The sequence below is a fragment of the Saccopteryx bilineata genome, chromosome 3, assembly GCF_036850765.1.
Source record: "Saccopteryx bilineata isolate mSacBil1 chromosome 3, mSacBil1_pri_phased_curated, whole genome shotgun sequence".
In the NCBI taxonomy this organism is placed as follows: domain Eukaryota; kingdom Metazoa; phylum Chordata; class Mammalia; order Chiroptera; family Emballonuridae; genus Saccopteryx; species Saccopteryx bilineata.
In genome coordinates, this window is record NC_089492.1 from 268,558,462 (window position 1) to 268,580,958 (window position 22,497).

The following is a 22,497-nucleotide window of genomic DNA, read 5'->3' on the forward strand; positions in this document are numbered from 1 at the left end:
GCGGTGACAGAATTGGGGGCAGGAAGCCAACAAAAGCCATTGGGTTAGTATGTCTTCAAGATGGCCGTCCTGTTAGAGGTGAAGCTCCGCCCCAGCACGCCAGGCCCCGCCCCGCTCGGCCCCGCTCCGCGCCCCTCCGCCCGACCGGTGCGGGTTGTGAGGTGTTTCAGCAAAGCGCCTGCGCAGTGGGCAGCGGCGTGAGGGGCGGAGGCTTTATAGCCACTTCGTTGACGCTGCACAGTTTCTATCACGGGGAGGGCGGTGTCGGCGGCGGCGGCGGCGGCAGCAGCGCCGGTTGAGGGGGCGCTGAGGCAGGAGCTGTGGCGGCGCTGGGCGCCGCTCGCTCCTCGGCCTCTGGGGGCCATGGGCTCCGAGAAGGACTCCGAGTCGCCGCGTTCTACATCCATACACGCGGCTGCGCCGGACCCCAAGTGCCGCAGCGGCGGCCGGCGCCGGCGCCTCACCTTTCACAGCGTCTTCTCCTCCTCGGCCCGCGGCCGCCGCGCCCGGGCCAAACCGCAGGCCGAGCCGCCGCCCCCGGCCGCGCCGCCGCCGCCCGCTCCGGCCCCGGCCCCGGCCCCGGCCCCGGCTGCGCCCCCGGCCCAGGCCCCGCTTCCTGAGGCGCTGCCCGCCGAGCCGGCCGCCGAGACCGAGGAGGAGGCTGAGGCGGCGGCGGGGCCCGGGTTCGACGATGAGGAGGCGGCGGAGGGCGGCGGCCTGGGCCCGGAGGAGGTGGAGTGCCCGCTGTGCCTGGTGCGCCTGCCGCCCGAGCGGGCCCCGCGCCTGCTCAGCTGTCCGCACCGCTCCTGCCGGGACTGCCTCCGCCACTACCTGCGCCTGGAGATCAGCGAGAGCCGGGTCCCCATCAGCTGCCCCGAGTGCAGCGAGCGACTCAACCCGCACGACATCCGCCTGCTGCTCGCCGACCCGCCGCTCATGCACAAGTACGAGGAGTTCATGCTGCGCCGCTACCTGGCCTCGGACCCCGACTGCCGCTGGTGCCCAGCCCCGGACTGCGGGTGAGCGCGGGGGCGTGGCCGCCGGGGTGGCGGGCTCCGGCCGGGGAGACCCGGGCCGGTGCCTGGGGACTGGACCTGCGTGTGGCCCGCCCCTAGAGGCGGCCGTCGGCGCAGCGTGTGTGTGTGTGTGTCCGTCCGTCTGTGTGTCCAAACGTGGGGGAAGAGCTGAGGGATGATCCACGGAAGGGAGAGGGAGGTGGCAGTTGCGGTGGTTTGGTGACTGGTCATCCCCCGAAAGCCCAGGCGAGTACGTTGGAGGCACCCAGCACCCCACCCCTGCTCGAGAGCCTGAACTGACTGTCGGTGAGGGGAGGGAGCTATCCATCAAGTCAGGAGGCAGGGCAGGTTTTTGTCGGGGAAATTTCCCTCTGTCCAGAGGTAAGGCTGTCTCAGTGAGGGGTTGTGTGGCGGACGACTGCAGGAGAAGACACGCTTCGGAGGGGCGTGTCCGTCTGGCTGGGGGCAGACTTGGCAGCATTGCAGGAGAAGGTGTGCTCTTTCTGACCACCCCTGCTGAAAGTTGGGATAGAGGTGACTAGAATGGCACTACGGGGAAAGGCCGACTCACGGGCAGAGCTCTGGGGGCACCCCGGCCGATGTGTGTCTTCTCTGCCAAGCTCTTGGGAGGCCCCCACCCCGTGCTTCTCACGCTGCTGCTTTGGGCAGGGTGAAGAGTGGACCCTTTCTTTGTTCAGAAAGCAATGGGGCACTCAGAAGAAGGATGCCAAAAGATTGGTATGGTAGGAGGAAATCTGCCTCCTAGCCCTTCTGATCTTGAGTGATTGTGACAGTCTTTAGTGCATCATATATGTTGAATTTTTAAGGTCAGTAAGAAAAATATGCCATAACTGTAGAGATAGAAGACCACCAGATTTAGCTATCGGGAGCATTCAGTGGATACAGACCCTCCTCCTCCCGTTTTTAAAAACTTGATGGTGTGTTCCAGTCAGTGCATCCTATGAATGCTTGCATGCAGCAAAGAGGGGCTAATCTAAGTGTTTGGGAGTCAGACTGTGCTATTTACCTGCTCTTTGACCTTGGGCAAGTAATTTTATTCTGTGTGTTATATTTTGGGGACAAAAAGATGCTAGGAACTCCTTGCAGACGGTAGTGTAATGCTAGTAAAAGCTTCCTGTTCTGTTCTTCAAAGGAGTTAAGAAGGACTTTTAATTGTATCCTATATATCAAGGCTGTTGTAAGATTTTCATGATGCTGCTGTTTGTCTCCTTCAAAGAAGCCGACATAGACTAAGGAAGTAAGAAGAGTTAGTTTCTATTTATTCTGCCAAACTTGTTTAGAGATGGGTGTGTTATTTAACCTCACTGAGAGTAGTTTCTAAATTACTTTGAAGTGTTGTTGTCAAATGTACCCTGTTTATCTGTGGTAGATCACTTTCACTTTCAGTTAATAAGTATCAGAAAGAACCAAATAGGTAGGCTCTTGAAGTTTTTGCTTATATCACGTGATCCAGCTGGCCTTAAGAGTTTAATTTATACAATATTCACATTTTACAGACACTATTGATGTATTTTCTGAACCAAAGGAATTTAAGTGAACTGTTCATCTTTGAATAGTATATTAATTAACTCCTATTTTGAGATGTGAGTTTCCTTGAATTTTAACTGAGAAATGTGGCATCACTTATTATCTTTATACAGAAAGCTCCCTTTTTGTTTTTTATTCCTCTGAAATCAATCCTGACTTTGCTCACATTAATAAATATGGACAGGAATTAATTTACAATCTTGGTAACAACTCCAAACCATTAAAGAATTAGGCCATTTTCTATTTTAGCCAAGTATTGCATCAGTTATCATCCAGAATTTATTTTTTAATTAGTTAAAAAATTACAACAATTTTATATGTAGTTTTTAAAAAATATCTTATCTGTGGGTTTAAAGACAGTAATGTCTGGGGAAAGAGAGAAAGCTGGCATCTGAGTATTTATGTGCCAGGCATACATAATTTAATTTGACCCTTACAACATAGTAAGATAAATTTGGTCTGGTTTTACAGGTGAGGAAACCGAAGTTTAAATAAATTGAGTGACTTGTTCAGGGTCATGTAACTAGTAGAAACACTGGTCTTAACTCCAACTAAGTTCAATATTCTTTCAACCTCTTTCATGGTGTTTTTGTTTTTGTTTTTAATTTATTGATTGGTTTTAGAGATGAAGGGAGAGACAGAAACATCCATCTGTGTGTGCCCTGACCAGGGATTGGTTGAACCTGAAACCTTAACCAATTGGAACAACGCTCTAACCAATTGAGCTATCCGGCCAGGGCTCAGCCTCTGTTTTAAAAAGCATGGGCTTTTTAGCATTATTGGGGATGCTACTGTTTGGGTCATTTCATCAAATGTTGCCTTAGAACAACATTGAGAGAGAGAAGAGTGCTAGAATCTGTTTTCTTTTCTGATTCTTTTTCTTTATAGCCTCTTACCTACTTTATTTTTCTTATCTGAAGTAGGCCTAACCCTTTCCTAGCTTGAGAGGTTTAATTTTAATGTTTACAAAGTGTTTTTGAGATCTTCAGTTAAAGGTGTTTGATAGATCAGGTGTAAGTTAAAAATTCTGTCACTTTTCAAACAGGTGTCTGGGTTCCCTGGGGATGTGACCAATGCTTTTGCCTCATTTTGTGCCAGGAAAAAAATAGCTTGTTTTGTTTTGTTTTAATCAAATTGGTCTACTCTTCTGAGTCTGGTAAAAGTCATGGATGAGCCCTAGAACAGAAGCCTAAGTTCCAGTTATTTTTTCTTCTTATACCTGACATTTTTACTGTCCACAGATCAAGTTCTTACCAGCCAAATTTATCAAGTCCATTCTTTGCTCTTTGTGTGTCTATTTGTATTTATTTGGCAGGATGAGGGGAACATTCTAGAGTTCTGATCACTGGTTTCACTATAATTACTCATGATAATGAGAACAGTATATATTAAAATATTCATTATTTGTTTACAGAACATTTGGAGAATAGAGTAAAAGAGTTTTGAGGTTTTCTTTTCCCATACTTGAAACAATTTTATTTGGAATATATAGGTACCAATTCCAGTGGGACATTGAGGTCGACAGTTTGAAACCCCAGGCTTGCCTGGTCAAGGCACATATGGGAGTTGATGCTTCCTGCTCCTCACCCCTTCTCTCTCTCTTTCTCTTTCTCTCTCCATCTCCTCTCTCTAAATATGAATAAATAAAATAAAAATAAGTGAATAAATAAAAAGAACAATACCATAAGGTGTAATCTTTAAAACACCCTTTTCAATGAGATAAAATTAACTCAAAGTACAAATAACTGACTTTTATAGTTTTTTAGAATCGTCAAACTCTAACCTCATTCAGAAAAAATTTCATACAGGTAGATGGTGGTAAACTCATAAGGGAGAAACCAGTGCAGAAAAGTTTGTATGGGACCCAGTGTCTCACAGCTAATAAATGGTGCAGTTGATCAATATGAGATGTTTTCAGAAACCTATAAATCGTGTAAATGATTAATGTTTTCCTTTCAAGTGCCCTGTTGTCAATCTTTAAACCCTTTTAGAATCTCTAGAAGACTGAGGGGTGAACAAAGGAGGCAACAGGGCAGAGATTCTCTACAAATGAATAGGCAATAAAGCTGTCTTGACCTAAATTCTTCGTGCAGGTCCACTACTCCAGCCTCTCATTGCATAGTCTCCTTGCAGTGTCTCCCCTCCCAACTGACAATAGCAGATAGTATCAGCTATTGGCCTTCCTGGACAACTGGACTGGACCATCCCATAAACAGGAAGTTTCTGTTTGTCTCTAGCATGTTTATGAGGGAAGAGCAAGCTACCTGGACAAGGCTTTTCTCAGTCAGTGAAGGAAGCATTTTCCTCTCTGAAGCCTTTCTGGACCTCTTCTCTTAATTTGTTCTGTACCTTCTATATCACAACTTTTTGTTCTATCTTCCCCTTCTTCCCCACCATCTACATCATCTTGCAGCCCAATAATCTTTCTCATATTTGTCAAAGTACTCATTCTAAAGTAGAACATTTTATAACACCTGCTTAAAACTGTTCATTCCTGACCTATAAGATGACTTATTTTTTTTAATTTTTTTATTGATTTTTAGCAAGAGAGGAAGGTGGAGGGGGAGAGACCGACAGACAGATAGACAGGAATATTGATCCATTCCTGTATGTGCTCTGACCAGGGGTTGAACTAGCAACCTCTACACTTGAGGACAATGCTCTAAGCCAGTGGTCCCCAACCTTTTTTGGGCCACGGACCGGTTTAATGTCAGAAAATATTTTCACGGACTGGCCTTTAGGGTGAGACGGATAAATGTATCACGTGACCGAGACAAGCGTCAAGAGTCTTAGACGGATGTAACAGAGGGAATCTGGTCATTTTTAAAAAATAAAACATCGTTCAGACTTAAATATAACGGAAATAAGGTAAGTTATTTATTCTTTCTCTGCGGACCGGTACCAAATGGCCCACAGCCTGGTACCGGTCCGTGGCCCAGGGGTTGGGGACCACTGCTCTAAGCAACCAAGCTGTCTGGCCACGGGGACTTCTTTTGTTTGTTTGTTTGTTTTTTAAGTGAGAAGAGGGGAGATAGACTCCCACAAGGGACCTGACCCACGTGACCTGACCAGAATCCACCTGGCAACCCCTGTCTGGGGCTGATATTCAAATCAACTGAGCTATCCTCAGCTCCTAGAGCTGCACTTGAACCAGTTGATACTGGCTGTAAGAGGGGGAGAGGGAGGGGAAGAGAAGCAGATGGTCGCTTTTCATGTGTGCACTGACCTGAGATAGAACCCAGGACCTCCACAAGCCAGGCCAACACTCTGTCCACTGAGCCAACTGACCAGGGCAACTTCTTATGTTTTTAATAACTTATTATGTCTATGATCTATCCTAATAATTTAAGCCCTTTTGCAGTATCCAACTATCCTTTGGTCTTATTTTCTATTTTTCACATAGGTCAATATTTCCCAAGGTGTATTTATAGGCATTACTGGAAAGAGAAATATTTTGTGATCAGATAAGCTTGGTAAATACTGGATTGAACAAAATAAAGCTAATTTATTTCTGAGCCTTTTGAGCTTCTAAGACCCTTTAAACATGCTAAGCCTGGCCTGTGGTGGCGCAGTGGATAGAGCATTTGACCTGAAACACAAGGTCACTGGTTCGAGGCCCTGCACTTGTCTGGTGAAGGCACATATGGGAGTTGAAGCTTCCTGCTCCTCCCCCCTTTCTCTCTCTCTCTCCTCTCTAAAATAAAATTTTTTTTAATTTTTTATTTATTCATTTTAGAGAGGAGAGGGAGAGACAGAGAGGGGGGGGGGAGGAGCTGGAAGCATCAACTCCCATATGTGCCTTGACCAGGCAAGCCCAGGGTTTCAAACCGGCGACCTCAGCATTTCCAGGTCGACGCTTTATCCACTGCGCCACCACAGGTCAGGCTAAAATGAATTTTTTTAAAAAACATGCTAATACACAGTGTAAACCTTGTGGGTTTTTAAAAATTGATTAATTTTAGAGTTTAAATTTATTTATTTATTTGAGAGAGAGAAACATCTATCTGTTCCTGTATGTGCCCTTACCAGGGGTCAAACCCACAACCTTAATTGATTACTATATTTCCCCATGTATAAGATACACATTAATTTTGGGGCCCTAAATTTGAAGGGAAAAAAAAGTATTACATAAAGTTATTGATCTCAAGTTTTATTCATCATAAAATTTATACAACTCCTCATTACTGTCAAAACTTCCATCTATTAGCTTGTCCTCATCTGTGTCTGATGACCAATCACTGTCTTTAACAATGAGCACAAAAACAAGCACAAAAAAGCGGGAAATACAAATAAAAAAAATCTACAACCACTGGATAAGACGAATCCAGTTTTTAGACCCCAGATTTTTTGAATAAAGATTCATCTTATTACATGGGGGCAGTACAGTAATTTTAGACAGAGAGGCAGAGAACCATTCATTTGTTATTAGATGTGCATTCATTGGTTGCTTTCCATATGTGCCCTGACTGGCATGGAGCCTGCAACCTTGGTGTTTTGGGACAACTGAGCTAACCAGCCAGGGCCAGTATAAATCTTATTAATGCTAATAATGCAATGTAACTCTTCAATCTGGTATAATTTTCCCAAACTTAGATCACCAGGAAACATGTTTTTATTTGTTCTATGGCATCTTTAAGGAATAACGGAAACTTTCCCTTTGAACTCCCTTAACAGTTATTCTGGCCTGCCTTCTATGTCCTTATTTAACAATGAGCCTTGATCTCTAAGTAGATAGAGAGCTCCTCTAGAGGAGGATATCTATATTCCAACTTTTTCTACAATACTGTGAATAGAATCTTTCCTTTTTTAATTTTTTTTTTTAGATTTTATTCATTTTTAGAGAGAGAAGGAGGGAGGAGCAGGAAACATCAGTTCCCATATGTGCCTTCACCAGGCAAGCCCAGGATTTCAAACCGGCAACCTCAGCATTCCAGGCCGACACTTTAACTCCTAGAACAATTGAATAAATAGTTGAATTTTAATAAAATAAAGAATACAAACAGCACAGTTTTTGGAGGAGAAACAGATAACAGCAAGCGGGACAGACAGATAATCTTTCAACAGACACTTTGGAAAACTATATGTATCGTATTTGAACCTTAGGTGAGTACTGGGTATTACAGAAAGGACTTAAACATGATCCTCTTTACAGGGCATTTGATTTGGTAGAGAAGATAGATAGATAGATAGATAGATAGATAGATAGATAGATAGATAGATGATAAATGCAATGTAACAAATACTAAAGAAAAATGCTTAGAGGCTAGGTGAAAGATTTTGCATGATGGTGTTAAGAAAGACTTCAGAGGGGAGGTAATACTTGATCTAGGCCTTGAAAAAAATATGAGTAGGAATTCATATAAGGCAAATAAATAAGTGGGTAGAGAAAAAAACCTTAAATTAGAGTGTTATGAACAAATGCATGGAGGTATAAAAATACAAACCTAAGTCTTCAGTCTAGTCTGGTTAGCTTTTGAATGCGCAATATGGGAAGCATTGATCTGGGGAGTGACTGACTACAGAGCAGTCTGGAAAAGCAGACTGGATTCAGGTTGTCTTATGCCATGCCAAGATTTTTAGGTGTGAAAGACTTTTTTTCTTTTCTTTCTTTTTTTTAAGCATTTTGAGCAAAAGTAACATGATAGATAATCTTTTAGAATTAGAGTTTTTAGTGGGGAATAAGGAGACCAGATAAGATAGTCTCATGGCAGTTGTCTGGCTAAGAGGTGACATGGGTTTAACTAGGGCAGGAAAAAGAAAGATAGTAGGGTTATACCATTGTGACTTGGCCCATGTCTACCACCCTTACAGAAGCTCTGGGTTGATTTGTAAATGAAGTTACATGGCCTGGAGCTGAGAAAAATAGAGATAATATAGAAACACATTTCTTGAACTACCAGGGTCTGTTGAAACAGAATCAGATTCATACTAATGGAATTTCACCCCCCAGGGCTGAAATTAGGAAATGCTGTGGTCTAGCTTGTCACACATTATGATGTTTCTAAAGACTTAGGAAAATAACAAAATTAGTAAAAGTCTTATGAACTTAAGGGGAAAAGAGGATGTATCTTTTTTTTTTTAATTGATTTTAGAAGGGGAGAGAGACAGACAGACAGAAACACCGATCTATCTGTTTCTGTATGTTCCCTGACTGGGGATTGAACCAGTAACCTTTGCATATAGAGCCGGTGCTCCAATCAGCTGAGCTATCTGACCAGGGCTGCATCTGTATTCTTTTTTTATTTTTAACAGAGACAGAGTCAGAGAGAGGGATAGATAGAGACAGACAGACAGGAACGGAGAGAGATGAGAAGTATCCATCATCAGTTTTTCATTGCAACACCTTAGTTGTTCATTGATTGCTTTCTCATATGTGCCTTGACCGTGGGGCTACAGCAGACCGAGTAACCCCTTGCTTGAGCCAGTGACCTTGGGTCCAAGCTGGTGAGCTTTGCTCAAACCAGATGAGCCCGCACTCAAGCTGGCGACCTCGGGGTCTCGAACCTGGGTCCTCCGTATCCCAGTCCGATGCTCGATCCACTGCGTCACCACCTAGTCAGGCTGCATCTGTATTCTTTTTTTTTTTTCTTTTTTTGTATTTCTCCGAAGCTGAAAACAGGGAGGCAGTCAGACAGACTCCCGCATGCGCCCGGCCAGGATCCACCTGGCACGCCCACCAGGGGGCAATGCTCTGCCCATCTGAGGCGTTGCTCTGTCGTGACCAGAGCCACTCTAGCGCCTGGGGCAGAGGCCAAGGAGCCATCCCCAGCGCCCGGGGCCATCTTTTGCTCCAGTGGAGCCTTGGCTGCTGGAGGGGAAGAGAGAGACAGAGAGGAAGGAGAGGGGGAGGGGTGGAGAAGCAGATGGGCGCTTCTCCTGTGTGCCCTGGCCGGGAATCGAACCCGGGACTTCCACACGCCAGGCCAACGCTCTACCACTGAGCCAACCGGCCAGGGCCTGCATCTGTATTCTTAGCAATGTGTAATTTCCTGCATCTTCTGTTCAGCTTCTAACTAAGAAATCCTGAAATCTCATCTAAGCTAAGAGAGCAGGATACAGGAGAGGATCCAGTGTGAGAGCAGGATACAGTGAGGAGAGAAGAACAAGATTGTCAAGGCAGATTTGGTCTCTCAAGGATATGGTTTTTCCCAACTACCTGGGGAAAAGATGGCCTTCTTTTTTTTTGTTTTGTTTTTTTACAGAGACAGAGAGAGGGATAGACAGGGACAGACAGGGACAGACAGGAACGGAGAGATGAGAAGCATCAATCATCAGTTTTTCGTTGCGACACTTTAGTTGTTCATTGATTGCGTTCTCATATGTGCCTTGACCATGGGCCTTCAGCAGACCGAGTAACCCCTTACTCGAGCCAGTGACCTTGGGTCCAAGCTGGTGAGCCTTTTGCTCCAACCAGATGAGCCCGCGCTCAAGCCAGCAACCTCGGGGGTCTCGAACCTGGGTCCTCCATATCCCAGTCCGATGCTCTATCCACTGCGCCACCACCTGGTCAGGCAAGATGGCCCTCTTTAGAACTTAGAGGTTTACTCCTAAAGTGATCTTTATTGATTGATTGATTTTAGAGAGAGAGGAAGGGAAAAGAGAGATAGGAACATTGATCTGTTCCTGTATGTGCCCTGACCAGGAATGCAAACCAACAACCTTTGCGCTTCAGGGCGACGCTCTAACCAATGGAGGGAGCTATCCAGCCAGGGCCTAAAGTGGTCTATACAAAATTTTAGGATTAAATTATAGTACCTGACATATAGTAAGCCAATAGTTACATGGATAAGTTTAAAAGATTGCTTTAGGGCAGAGTAATGGCCCAGGAGAAGAGCTAGAATATCCTGGGGAAAGTGAAAAAACTCTAAGCAGGAGAAGATCTCTAGCATTCATTCAGTATAGGCTTTTAAATATAAACTAGTGTGCTAGACCTTGGAAATTAATAAATGGATATTTTTTGCCAGGTGGTTCAATGGATAGAGCATTGTCCCCTATGCCAGGGTCATGAGTTCAGTCCCCAGTCAGGGCACATATGAGAAGCAACCAATGAGTGCACAACTAAATAGAACAACTAAGTAGAAGGAATTGATGCTTCTTTCTTTCTCTCTTCCCCTTCCCTACTCCTCTACCTTCCTCTTTCTCTCAAAAGTGGGGGAGAAATTATTTTTATTTTTATTTATTTTTATATATTTCCAAAATGAGAAGTGGGGAGGGGGAAGGCAGACAGACTCTCACATGCGCCTGACCCAGGATCCACCCGGCATGCCCACTGGGGAGCAGTGGTTGGCCCATCTGGGGTGTTGCTCTACTGCAACTGGAGCCATTCTACTGCCTGAGGAGGAGGCCATGCAGCCATCCTCAGCACCCGGGCCAGCTTTGTTCCATTGGAGCCTTGGCTATGGCAGGGGAAGAGAGAGAGAGAGAGAGGAAGGACAGGGGGAAGGTTAGAGAAGCAGATGGACACTTCTCCTGTGTGCCCTGGCTGGGAATCGAACCTAGGACTTCCACACGCCAGGTTGATGCTCTACTACTGAGCCAACTGGCCGGGGAGGGGGGCGGAATTTTTTTTTTTAATGGATACTTTTCCTTGAGTGTAGTCTAGCTGTGCAAGTATGCATATAAACAGATAATTACAATATAATGTGATAAGTATTGTAAAGTAATTGTTCACAAGCGTGAAGCAGGCCACCAGCTGCCTGGGGAGATTAAGTACTGTAGATTTTATAGAGGTGGTGACATTTGAGCTGGTTCTTACATGGATAAGTATTTCCCCATGCAAGAAGCAACAAGCCTAACCAGGCAGTGGCGCAGTGGATAGAGAGTCAGACTGGGATGTGGAGGACCCAGGTTCGAAACCCTTAGGTCGCCGGCTTGAGCGCTGGCTCATCTTGTTTGAGCAAGGCTCACAAGCTTGAGCCCAAGGTTGCTGGCTTGAGCAAGGCATCACTCAGTCTGCTGTAGCCCCCCAATCAAGGCACATATGAGAAAGCAATCAATGAACAACTGAGGTACCACAGTGAAAAACTAATGATTGATATTTCTCATCTCCCTTCCTGTCTGTCTGTCTCTATCTGTCCCTCTCTCTGTCACTGTCACACATACACGAAGTAACAAAAGAACATTACTAGGCAGAAGGAAGAGAATATGCAAAGGCAAGGAACTAGGACCAAAAAAATAAAAAGCGCTATGATTTATACCGTACCTGTCAGGGCAAGATTTCAAGTGCAGTTTCAGAACATGTTTAGTAACACTTAAAGGTGGCAAGCATCTATACCTCCCATTTTGGGTATGGGAGGCTAAGGTTTGAATATTTTAATTAGCACAGAGGCATGCAATATGGGTCAAGGGTAAGGAGCAAGGCCAGGCACCCAAAAACAGAAATGCCAAATCTCATACCCTATGTAATTCTGTTATGGTAATAGATTGCTCTGGGTTCATGAGTATTTGGGTTTATTTTACTTCCTTGGCACCCAATTCTGTACCCAAAATTGATATTGTCAATCCTATCAAATGTTCTTATTTTTTAAAAAGGTGGTTTGAAGTCTGTTAATAAGGGCCTGACCTGTGGTGGCACAGTGGATAAAGCGTCGACCTGGAAATGCTGAGGTTGCCGGTCAAAACCCTAGGCTTGCCTGGTCAAGGCACATATGGGAGTTGATGCTTCCAGCCCCTCCCCCCTTCTCTCTCTCTGTCTCTTCTCTCTCTCTCTCTCCCTCTGTCTCTCCCTCTCCTCTCTAAAAAATGAATAAATAAATAATTTTAAAAAAAGAGATCTGTTAATAAGTACTTACTTTCACTATGTAGGGTAAGACTGGATCATGAAATATTCAAGGCTTCCTGACTGGCTGTCTAATTTGTATCATTAGACGTTGACTATATATATTTTTTTTTCTTTTTTTTTTTTCTTTTACTGAGATAGAGAGTCAGAGAGAGGAATAGATAGGGACAGACAGACAGGAACAGAGAGAGATGAGAAGCAATCATTAGTTTCTCATTGTGGCACCTTAGTTGTTCATTGATTGCTTTCTCATATGTGCCTTGACCATGGGGCTACAGCAGACTGAGTAACCCCTTGTTCAAGCCAGTGACCTTGGGTCCAAGCTGGTGAGCTTTTGCTTAAACCAGATGAGCCTGCGCTCAAGTTGGTGACCTCAGGGTCTCGAACCTGGGTCCTCCGCATCCCAGTCCAACGCTCTATTCACTGCGCCACCGCCTGGTCAGGCAACAATATTTTTGAGATCATCCAGTACCTTTCCCATTTAACACAGAGCAGCAAGCAAGTGACTTTGTTCAGGAGAAACATTGTTTATCTTTAGTTATTTTGCAGCTAGATTTGCTCAGAACTCCTACAGAATATGAATCATTTGCATTCATACATTGACCTGCTCTAACTTTGCTCTTTCTGAGAAGAGTTTTAATAGAGCATGTATTATATAACATAGACGATACCTGTTTTTGATATTTTCAGTGTTGTTCTCAAATCAACTTTCAAAATATATGGTTGCATTCTTATCAACATCTAATGTACATTCAAATAAACAAATCATAGGATAAATCCAAAAAACAAGACTAGCCTTTTGTGTAAGTGTTTGAGTTTTTTAGCTATTGGAGAAATGCATGGGAAGGGCACAACAAAACCCAGATGGTAACACCTAATCCTGCAATCATTGATCTGTCTGAAAATTGTGTGAAACTCCATAACTGCTATCTTCCTGGGTTGTTTTTTTTCTCAAAAATTTTTATTTACTGATTTAGAGAAAGTGAGGGAGGAGAGAAACATCGATTTGTTGCTCTACTCATCCATGCATTTGTTGTGATTCTTGTATATGCCCTTACCAGGATCAAACCTGCAACCCCGGCACATTGGGACGACACTCCAGCCAAATGAGCTACCCAGCAAGGGTGGTCTTCCATTTTTCAATTGTTTCTTTAAATTACTTTAAAATATTTTTATAAATTTTAAACAAGTGTCCACTTTTTAGTGTAATCTGAGCACTTAGTTTATATATTTAGAATTAGGCAGAAAGGCTAATAGTTATAAATACATTGGATTGTTTGTAGGAGAGTAATTCTTGGTAACTAAACATGAATTATAAGAACTATTGATAGTTCGAGCCCTGGCCACATAGTTCAGTTGATTAGAAGAACATTGCCCTGAAGTGCAGGGGTTGCCAGTTTAATCCCTAGTCAGGGCACATGCCAGAAGTAGGTCAATGTTCCTGTCTCTTTAGCTCTCTCCCTCTAATATCAATAAAATAAACATTAAAAAAACTAATCTATTACTGGTGCTGATAGATTCTGAATTGCCTGTCTTTGCTGAGAATGTGTTTCAGAAGAGAAAGAAGGAGATACGGCCTAATTCTGTATTAATTAATGAGGAAGATAAGTGGTATTCTTGGATTCTGGAGCGTTTCAAGAAAGGAGATATTTCAAGGTAAAGAATTAAGAAAAAGGGAGAGGAGAGTGAGAGAAAGAGGGAGAGTAGCCTGACCAGGTGGTGGCGCAGTGGATAGAGCGTTGGACTGGGATGCGGAAGGACCCAGGTTCGAGACCCCAAGGTCGCCAGCTTGAGCGCGGGCTCATCTGGCTTGAGCAAAAAGCTCACCAGCTTGGACCCAAGGTCGCTGGCTCCAGCAAGGGGTTACTCGGTCTGCTGAAGGCCCGCGGTCAAGGCACATATGAGGAAGCAATCAATGGACAACTAAGAAGTCGCAACGCGCAACGAAAAATCAATGATTGATGCTTCTCATCTCTCTCCATTCCTGTCTGTCTGTCCCTGTCTATCTCTGCCTCTGTTTAAAAAAAAAAAGGGGGGGGGGAGAGTGAAGAGAGAAGGAGAGAAAGGAAAGGAGAAAATAAGTGCAGAAAGAAAATATGAGCTTTCAATAGAAGTTCATCCTGAATCCATCTATGACTTGTCTCTGAAGCTGTGGTCAGACCAGCTTCACTTTTCAATGGAAAAGTATACTTGCTTTAGTTTTTGCTATTGCTCTTTATTTTACAAATATTTTAAACAAATTCTAATCTCTAAATATAGCAAACCATTGAAAAGACGTTGTTTTGTAAGTTATTTATGAAAGTTGCTGTAGTAAACTGCTCTAAAGCAGCTTAACCTATGCATGTATTCAGTCATGAAATTCAGACTAAATATGATATTTCCCCCTATTTTCTTAGGAAATAAATGATTTGTGTTTTTAAAATATATATATTCTCACACTGAATATATTTTAGTTTGTTAGGCATACGTGTGCACATGTGTTATGTGTGTTTTTTCCTCTACATCGTATGTAGTGGTGGGGAGTGCCAAACAGTGTTACCCCACTGGAACTGATGAATGTCTGTCCATTTTGGTTAGATCATTCTTACCTTACTGATATCTCTATTTCTTTACCCAGTTATGCTGTTATTGCCTATGGCTGTGCCAGCTGCCCAAAGCTGACCTGTGAGAGGGAAGGTTGCCAGACTGAATTCTGCTACCACTGCAAGCAAATATGGCATCCAAATCAGACATGCGATATGGCCCGTCAGCAGAGGGCGCAGACATTGAGAGTGCGGACCAAGCATACTTCAGGTCTCAGTTATGGGCAAGAATCTGGACCAGGTATAAATTGGTATTGTCTCATTTGTCTCTTTATTTTATACTTCATAATGTGAGCCCAAAGCTGGTAAAAATCACATTACTATATAACCAAGTATTTCAGAGATCAGAATATAATTTGGCAATACTTTCAGTATTATAATTGATATGTAGCTTCCCTCTCTGACCATTATGGGTTATCTAACTTGGGTAAAATTGGAATACAACAAAATTGAATTCTCTAGGTTCTGCCTTCTTAGTAATATGTCTCAGGTTGGAGAGCAATTAGGACCTTTTGGTAGGGGCTTTTTCAACACTTGGATTGTGAGCAGAAAGATATTTGTTTTTAACCTGCACTGTTTTCCTACTAGCATTCGGTATATCACTATTTTTGGAAGTTGGGTACAGATTTAAGGAAAGGGAATATTAATATGAGTTAATGATTAACCTTATAAGTAGGACTAGCAAACATTCAGTTCTAACCTTTATAAATCAAAGAAAACATTTTAAAATGCCATTGGGTTTATTGCCTTTTACTAATGTACTTAATTCACTGATGTCATTTAGGAGAGGCTAGAAGGAAAGATTTTACCATCACAACTAATGTTCTAAAATTGTTGTTTTTAATAGGACAGTTTCTAGCTTGCTGTGAAGATTACCAGGTGTGACAGCATACCCAGTGGTTTTTAGGTTTTGAATTTGAAAGCATCTTGGGAAGCAGCTGTTGGGTTGCAGTAAGAGCAAATCACAATGATACTTTGTGAGCCTAAGAAGTGAATTTTTTGAAATTTAAAGTCAACTCCAATCAGCAGGCCATTCTTTCTGCTGGACTCTACTTTTAAGTCTCCCAGCCTATTGGCTGGTAAAAGTCCCTTTTTCTTGGAACCATCTTTCTCCAGGGAGAAGTCTTATACAGAGTGTGGCTCAAGAAGTGTGTAAGATGCCAGTTTTGGGGATAGGCAGCTTGATACAAGACAGGATCCATTTTGTGATATTTCCTGAGGTCTAGGCATAGCTATCCTTCCAGTGAAGGGTTGCACAATTTAGAATTCTCAGTCAGGAGTTCTTTACTGCCTCTTCATTTTTATTTATATACTCCTAGAAATAATAAAATCTAACTAGGTTTAACTGGAGTTATTTTTTTGCATATTCTTCCTTCTCCCCTTAGCAGATGACATCAAGCCATGCCCACGGTGCAGTGCTTACATTATCAAGATGAATGATGGAAGCTGTAATCATATGACCTGTGCAGTATGTGGCTGTGAGTTCTGTTGGCTTTGCATGAAAGAGATCTCAGACTTGCATTACCTCAGGTGAGTTGGAAAATGTGTCCATTGCTTTTATAGTCTTGTTCTCTTTCAGGGAAAAGGATCAAAGAGACATAGTTGTCTGTCCTGTCACCTGTAGCATAAGGAAACTATAATAAAGTTCCTCTGAAGCCTGACCTGTGGTGGCACAGTGGATAAGGCGTTGACCTGGAATACTGAGGTCGCTGTTTCAAAACCCTGTTCTTGCCTAATCAAGGCACATATGGGAGTTGCTGCTTCCTGCTCCTCCCCCCTTCTCTCTCTCTCTCTCTCTCTCTCTCTCTCTCTCTTCTCCCTTTCTTCCTCCCCCTCTCCTTTCTCTAAAAAATGAATAAATGAAATTAAAAAAAAAAACAAAAACAAAAAGTTCCTCTGAAGCACCCCTCTGATCATGTTTTTTTTTCCAGCTCAGCAACTTCCAGGGACTGTTTCTACTACCTTCCCGATAGAGGTCAATTTGCCTAGCTTGGCTTTTAAAGCTTCCTACAGTCTGGCCTTAATCTACTTTTCTGGCTTTTTCCATTTCGCTTTCATACATGCTATATTCCAGATACATAATCAAGGCTTGGTGTTTCCTGTGTCTCTTCTCTGTTATCTTACCCCTCTATACTGTTCACAAGTTCTTTACTTTGCCTGGAACTCTTTGTAATCACTTCACTCTCCCAGCAACCCTATTTTATCTCACCCTGTTTCGTTCTTATCCACTTTTCAAGGGCCACTTACGTGCTGGTTCATCTGTGATGCCTTTCCCAGCCCTCTCTGCTTCATACATTTTCAGGACACTTGTGAAATGTTCCTTTATAAGTGTCATCATTGCTTTTACTTCATGTACATGTTTAATTTTGCGAAACTATATTAGATTAAGGCTAGAATTACCTTTTTCCAGTTTTTTGTATGTAGTGAGCTTCCAAATAATTTATTGAGTGAATATTAAAATATTGTCCTGAGGAGTTAATATTTACAAATTTATTATTCCTTGTGTGGATGAAATACTTGAATTTGCAATTTAGCAAACACTTGAGTATTAGAGTCTACTAATTAATGGGGTCAGGTACATAAGACATAATCTCTATTTTCAAAATTGCTTATCGCCTTTGGTAGAGAAGGACAGGACAATGGGAGTGAGCAAAAATGGACTCAAGAGCTGATTTAAAAGTAGCCAAACTCAGCCTGACCAGGCGGTGGCGCAGTGAATAGAGCGTCGGACTGGGATGCAGAAGGACCCAGGTTCGAGACCCCAAGGTCACCAGCCTGAGCGCGGGCTCATCTGGCTTGTGCCAAAAAAAAAAAAAAAGCTCACCAGCTTGGACCCAAGGTCACTGACTTGAGCAAGGGGTTACTCAGTCTGCTGAAGGCCCGCGGTCAAGGCACATGTGAGAAAGCAATCAATGAACGACTAAGGAGTCCCAACGAAAAACTGATGATTGATGCTTCTCATCTCTCTCCGTTCCTGTCTGTCTATCCCTCTCTCTGACTCTCTCTCTGTCGCTGTAAAAAAAATAAAATTAAAATAAATTAAAAAAAAAAAAAAAAAAAAAGAGGATAAAAGTAGCCAAACTCAGAGTATGAAACTGACTTAACAGCTATGAGGAAGTCTTTTCATATCCTTTCCTGGGAACATGGTTTGCAGTATCTATTAGATGTGATAGGACATATGCCAAGAAAACTTTGCAAATTGGAGTATCCATTAGCTGCAAGGCACAGCGCAGTTTGGATGAGATGTCAAGTGTGCGGGCTATGCAAGTTCCCACGTAGTATCAGTCACGGAAGCTGGATCAGTAGTGGAGGCTTAGGGAGGACAGAGTTAAGCAGAAAAGAATAGAAAAGAGGTTTCAAGTCTGGAGGCCTACTTTTAAAAAAATGTAAAGAGCCCAGAGCTTCAATCGTCTGGCCTTGTCCTTTGCTCCCCTCATGTAATATATTCATTTCCTCTAATTTCTTGTAACTGTTAACCACTCCTATTGAAAAGAAGGATCTGATCTTACTCTTATCAAGCCCTCTGGTGACAGCAGCTGCATTTATTTATAATATCAACATTAACTTTAGTATGTTTCCTCTGCAGCCCCTCTGGCTGCACATTCTGGGGCAAGAAGCCGTGGAGCCGTAAGAAGAAAATTCTTTGGCAGCTGGGCACATTGATTGGTGCTCCGGTGGGGATTTCCCTCATTGCTGGCATTGCTATTCCTGCCATGGTCATCGGCATTCCTGTTTATGTTGGCAGGAAGGTAAGACAGAGTTCTGTGCATGTTTCATTTTAAAGTTTGTTGGTAAAAGTTTGAAGGAAATGGAAAGGAGCTTATTTTAGAGCTGCCTAAAAATCAGCTGATTCTTGGATAAAAATAACTTTAATTTCTTAAATGGGTTTTCAAAAACCCCCAAGAGATCTGAAAGTTCTTGTTAACATCCTGAGCCTGGTTTGTCTTAGTGACTTAAAGGTGAAATGCTTACATTACCCTCCTATGTTATTTTGTCTCTTCCTGGTTTAACTTTTTCTGTTTTAGTTTATATCATCTTTGTCTGATTAGGTTAAATTTTGAGAAAGATGCTTCTTTGAAGTGGAGGATATGTTTTAATATAGATAACTTATATGAGAAAATTACTTGTCCTTTTACTCCCTTGGCAAAAAGATTGATGTCCTAACCTGTTGACCTGGATTTTTTTTTTTTTTTTATTCTTAGATTCATAGCAGGTATGAGGGAAGGAAAACCTCCAAACATAAGAGGAATTTGGCTATCACAGGAGGAGTGACTTTGTCGGTCATTGCATCCCCAGTTATTGCTGCAGTTAGTGTTGGTAAGAAGCTGGCCAGGACCACGTCTCCACTCCTCCCACTCTCCCCTTTCTTCCTTCTCTCCTGCCCTTTCCCCTCCCCTTTTCACACCCCCCACCATCAGCTTGGCAGTTTAGCTAGCTGGCCAGATGTCTCATCCTGGAGGCCCCTACATTTTATACCTTGAGAGTTAATTATGTTAGGTACTATTATTATGATTATCAACCACACTAAATTAGCATAGTTAGGGAATCTTTCAGAGAAGGTTGAATTAAAGAATATTACTTATATCCTAGTTTTTCACCTTTTATCTTCTTTTTTCTCCACTTGCAAAGGAACCCACAAAACAGAATTACTTTTGATTTGTTTAATGTCTCACACTATTTTGGGGAAGTAGGAAGATTTGTTTCAAAATAATAGTAATATAACTAAGATGTATTGAGGCTCTCCATGTGCCAGGAGCAGTTCTGAGTGTTTTGTATGTATTAATTCATTTATTCCTCACAGCAGCACAGCTGTAACAGAAAGATGCAGTAATTTGCCCAAGGTCACTTAAGCCTGGGACATGAATCAAAGCTGTCTGACTTCAGAGCCTGTGCTCTTAAAAACTAAGCCAATTCTTTATTTTAAATGAAAAAAACCTAAGCCATTCTGCCTCACATAGCAGTAAAATTTTGGAATTAACACTCCGGGGGGAACGTAACCCAAGGAGTCACTTATTTAATGTTTGGTTATTGATTGGTTTTCGAATTAGCACTTCAGCCGTGAATAGAAAGGGGCATATTAAAGCAACATGCACTTACTGTGCTGGACACTGTATATACGTTCTCTTTTGATCATTGAAAAGCCTGGGAAAGTATGTCCAAGGTTATATGGTTAGTAAGTTGGAGCAAGATTCTAATCCAAGCCTTTCTGATTGTAAGGCCAGTTGTCATTCTGTTAGGACCCATCTATCTCTTTGGGATAGCCATTTCTGCCTCCCCTTAGCCTTTATAATGTGGTTAGTCTGTGCTCAGGCTGGGAAGGAGAATTCAGGACAGTTGTATCTTAATGGCCTACTGACATGTTACCTTCTCTTCCCCAGGTATTGGTGTCCCCATTATGCTGGCTTATGTCTATGGGGTTGTGCCTATTTCTCTCTGTCGTGGAGGTGGTTGTGGAGTTAGCACAGCCAATGGAAAGGGAGTGAAGATTGAGTTTGATGAAGATGATGGCCCAATCACAGGTAAAAGAAGATTTTTATTTTCTTTTAAATTTATCAAACATAAGATAAAAATCAGTAAAATTTAGCACATTATACAGAGAGATTGCCATTGGATTACTTCAGATAATGAGCTTTGTAGGGGTAAAGTATTTTTAGCTTTTCTTTTTTTTTTTTGTTTCAGAGTTATTAGGTTAATTCCTCTGGTACTTGCCTCTGTGTGGCAGGTAGAAACTCGTAGGATTCCAAGTACACTGGTAATAGTAGTGATTATAATAAAGTCTTCAATCTGTACGGTACTTTATAATTTTCAGAGGACTTTACACAGTTATTATCTCACTTGGTTTCTTACGACAGCTCTCTGAAGAGGAAGGGTGGGGACTATTATTATTCCCATTTGATGGGAACTTCTTTAGGATTAAAGAGTTGATGCAGAGCTGGGACTGGAAAAAGTCCTCTGACTTCTACTTTGATGTTGTTTCTACTTTATCATATTAAGTCATTTGGGGCACAGCTCTCCAAGGGGTTTTCAAGCTTCCTACTAAAATCAGCACATGACCTAAATTGTATTTAAAATCTTCATTTTTGTTTGTTTGTTTATATGTATTGTATTTTATTTTATTGATTTTAGAGAGAGGGAGGGAGAGAGCAGCAGAGATACAGGAACATCTGTTCCTGTATGTGACCTGACTGAGGATCAAACCAGCAACCTCTGTGCTCTAGGACGATTCACTATCCAACTCTGCCTATCTGGCCAGGGCTAAAATCTTCAAGTTTGATTAGATCAGGCATCCCCAAACTACGGCCCGCGGGCCGCAATGCAGCCCCCTGAGGCCATTTATCCAGCCCCCACTGCACTTCTGGAAGGGGCACCTCTTTCACTGGTGGTCAGTGAGAGGACCACTGTATTTGGCAGCCCTCCAATGGTCTGAGGGACAGTGAACTGGCCCCCTGTGTAAAAAGTTTGGAGACCCCTGGAATAGATAGCATCTGTGGTATATTAAAAAAAATAGTGGGCTTGGGATCAGATCTTTGTTTTGTGTGACTATTACTTGGACATGTCCTTTAGTTCTAAGCTTTTGTTTCCTCTCCTAAAATTGGAGCTATTTGTACCTAATTATTGGAAAGATTATATATGAATATATGGTAAAATCTCTGATGTGTGGTGGCTGCAAATAGTAGCTGTTAACTAACTGAATAGATAAGCATTTTTCTACATGAATATTTTCCATTCTGAAGAGTTATTGCAGGAAAATGCCAGACTGTTTTTGATGCTGTGCTATTTTGAATTGAGATATTTGTTTCCATTCCCAGTGGCAGATGCCTGGAGAGCCCTTAAGAATCCCAGCATTGGAGAAAGTAGCATTGAAGGTCTGACCAGTGTCTTGAGCACCAGTGGAAGCCCTACAGATGGACTTAGTGTTATGCAGGGCCCATACAGTGAAACTGCCAGCTTTGCAGCCCTCTCAGGGGGCACACTGAGTGGTGGCATTCTTTCCAGCGGCAAGGGAAAATACAGCAGGTAAGCAAATAGATCGTTTCTGACAGCACCAGTGGTACTGTAACACACAGCATATCTGTGTGAGCCATTTCTCTGCCAGGCATGTTCCCTTGTGTCCTCTTATTCCGATTAAATCATCAGTGGTTTTGTTTGTTTTGTTTTTACTTTTACAATTAGAAAATGGGCTCAGAAAGGTTAAGTGACTTACACAACATTCAGTGTTCTTTCCACTGTTCCATATAAAGAATAATGTTTAGATCCTCCCTCTACTATATTAGGCTGCCTGCGTCAGAGAGGGAAAGCACACATTTTTTTTTTTTTTAGAATTTCCAAGGCTGTGCTCACCATTGGGCTTGTCACAGGCCTTCAGTTGAACAGCACTGATGTTGTATCTTGTTGGCTTATAGGTGCTGTCATTTTCATTACCTTCTTATTCCCATTTGGTAGGTAAAGAAAATCAATTCTGTGAACTTGAGTTGAGACTCTGTAAAGCTTTATGACTAAAAAGGTTGTGACAGCTGTTGCTGGAGAAGCAGTTAGTTGAATGCACTGCACACAGGTCTGGCAAGCCTGGGAG

The 22,497-nt window shown here is 42.7% G+C and overlaps 1 protein-coding gene across 2 annotated transcripts in view; it reads left to right on the forward strand.

Moving 5' to 3' along the window:
* Window positions 1-218: 218 nt before the first annotated feature.
* Window positions 219-22,497, forward strand: part of RNF19B (ring finger protein 19B) — a 28,352-nt gene continuing 6,073 nt past the window's right edge. Inside the window, exons 1-7 of one of the 2 annotated variants that reach the window (XM_066269741.1) lie at window positions 219-1,019; window positions 14,960-15,165; window positions 16,310-16,454; window positions 18,511-18,673; window positions 19,127-19,241; window positions 20,303-20,443; window positions 21,734-21,941. In XM_066269741.1, the coding sequence (XP_066125838.1) occupies window positions 364-1,019; window positions 14,960-15,165; window positions 16,310-16,454; window positions 18,511-18,673; window positions 19,127-19,241; window positions 20,303-20,443; window positions 21,734-21,941 (1,634 nt within the window). In that variant the 5' untranslated portion in view covers window positions 219-363. The remainder of the gene's footprint in view (window positions 1,020-14,959; window positions 15,166-16,309; window positions 16,455-18,510; window positions 18,674-19,126; window positions 19,242-20,302; window positions 20,444-21,733; window positions 21,942-22,497) is intronic. The other variant, XM_066269742.1, reaches the window with a different exon arrangement.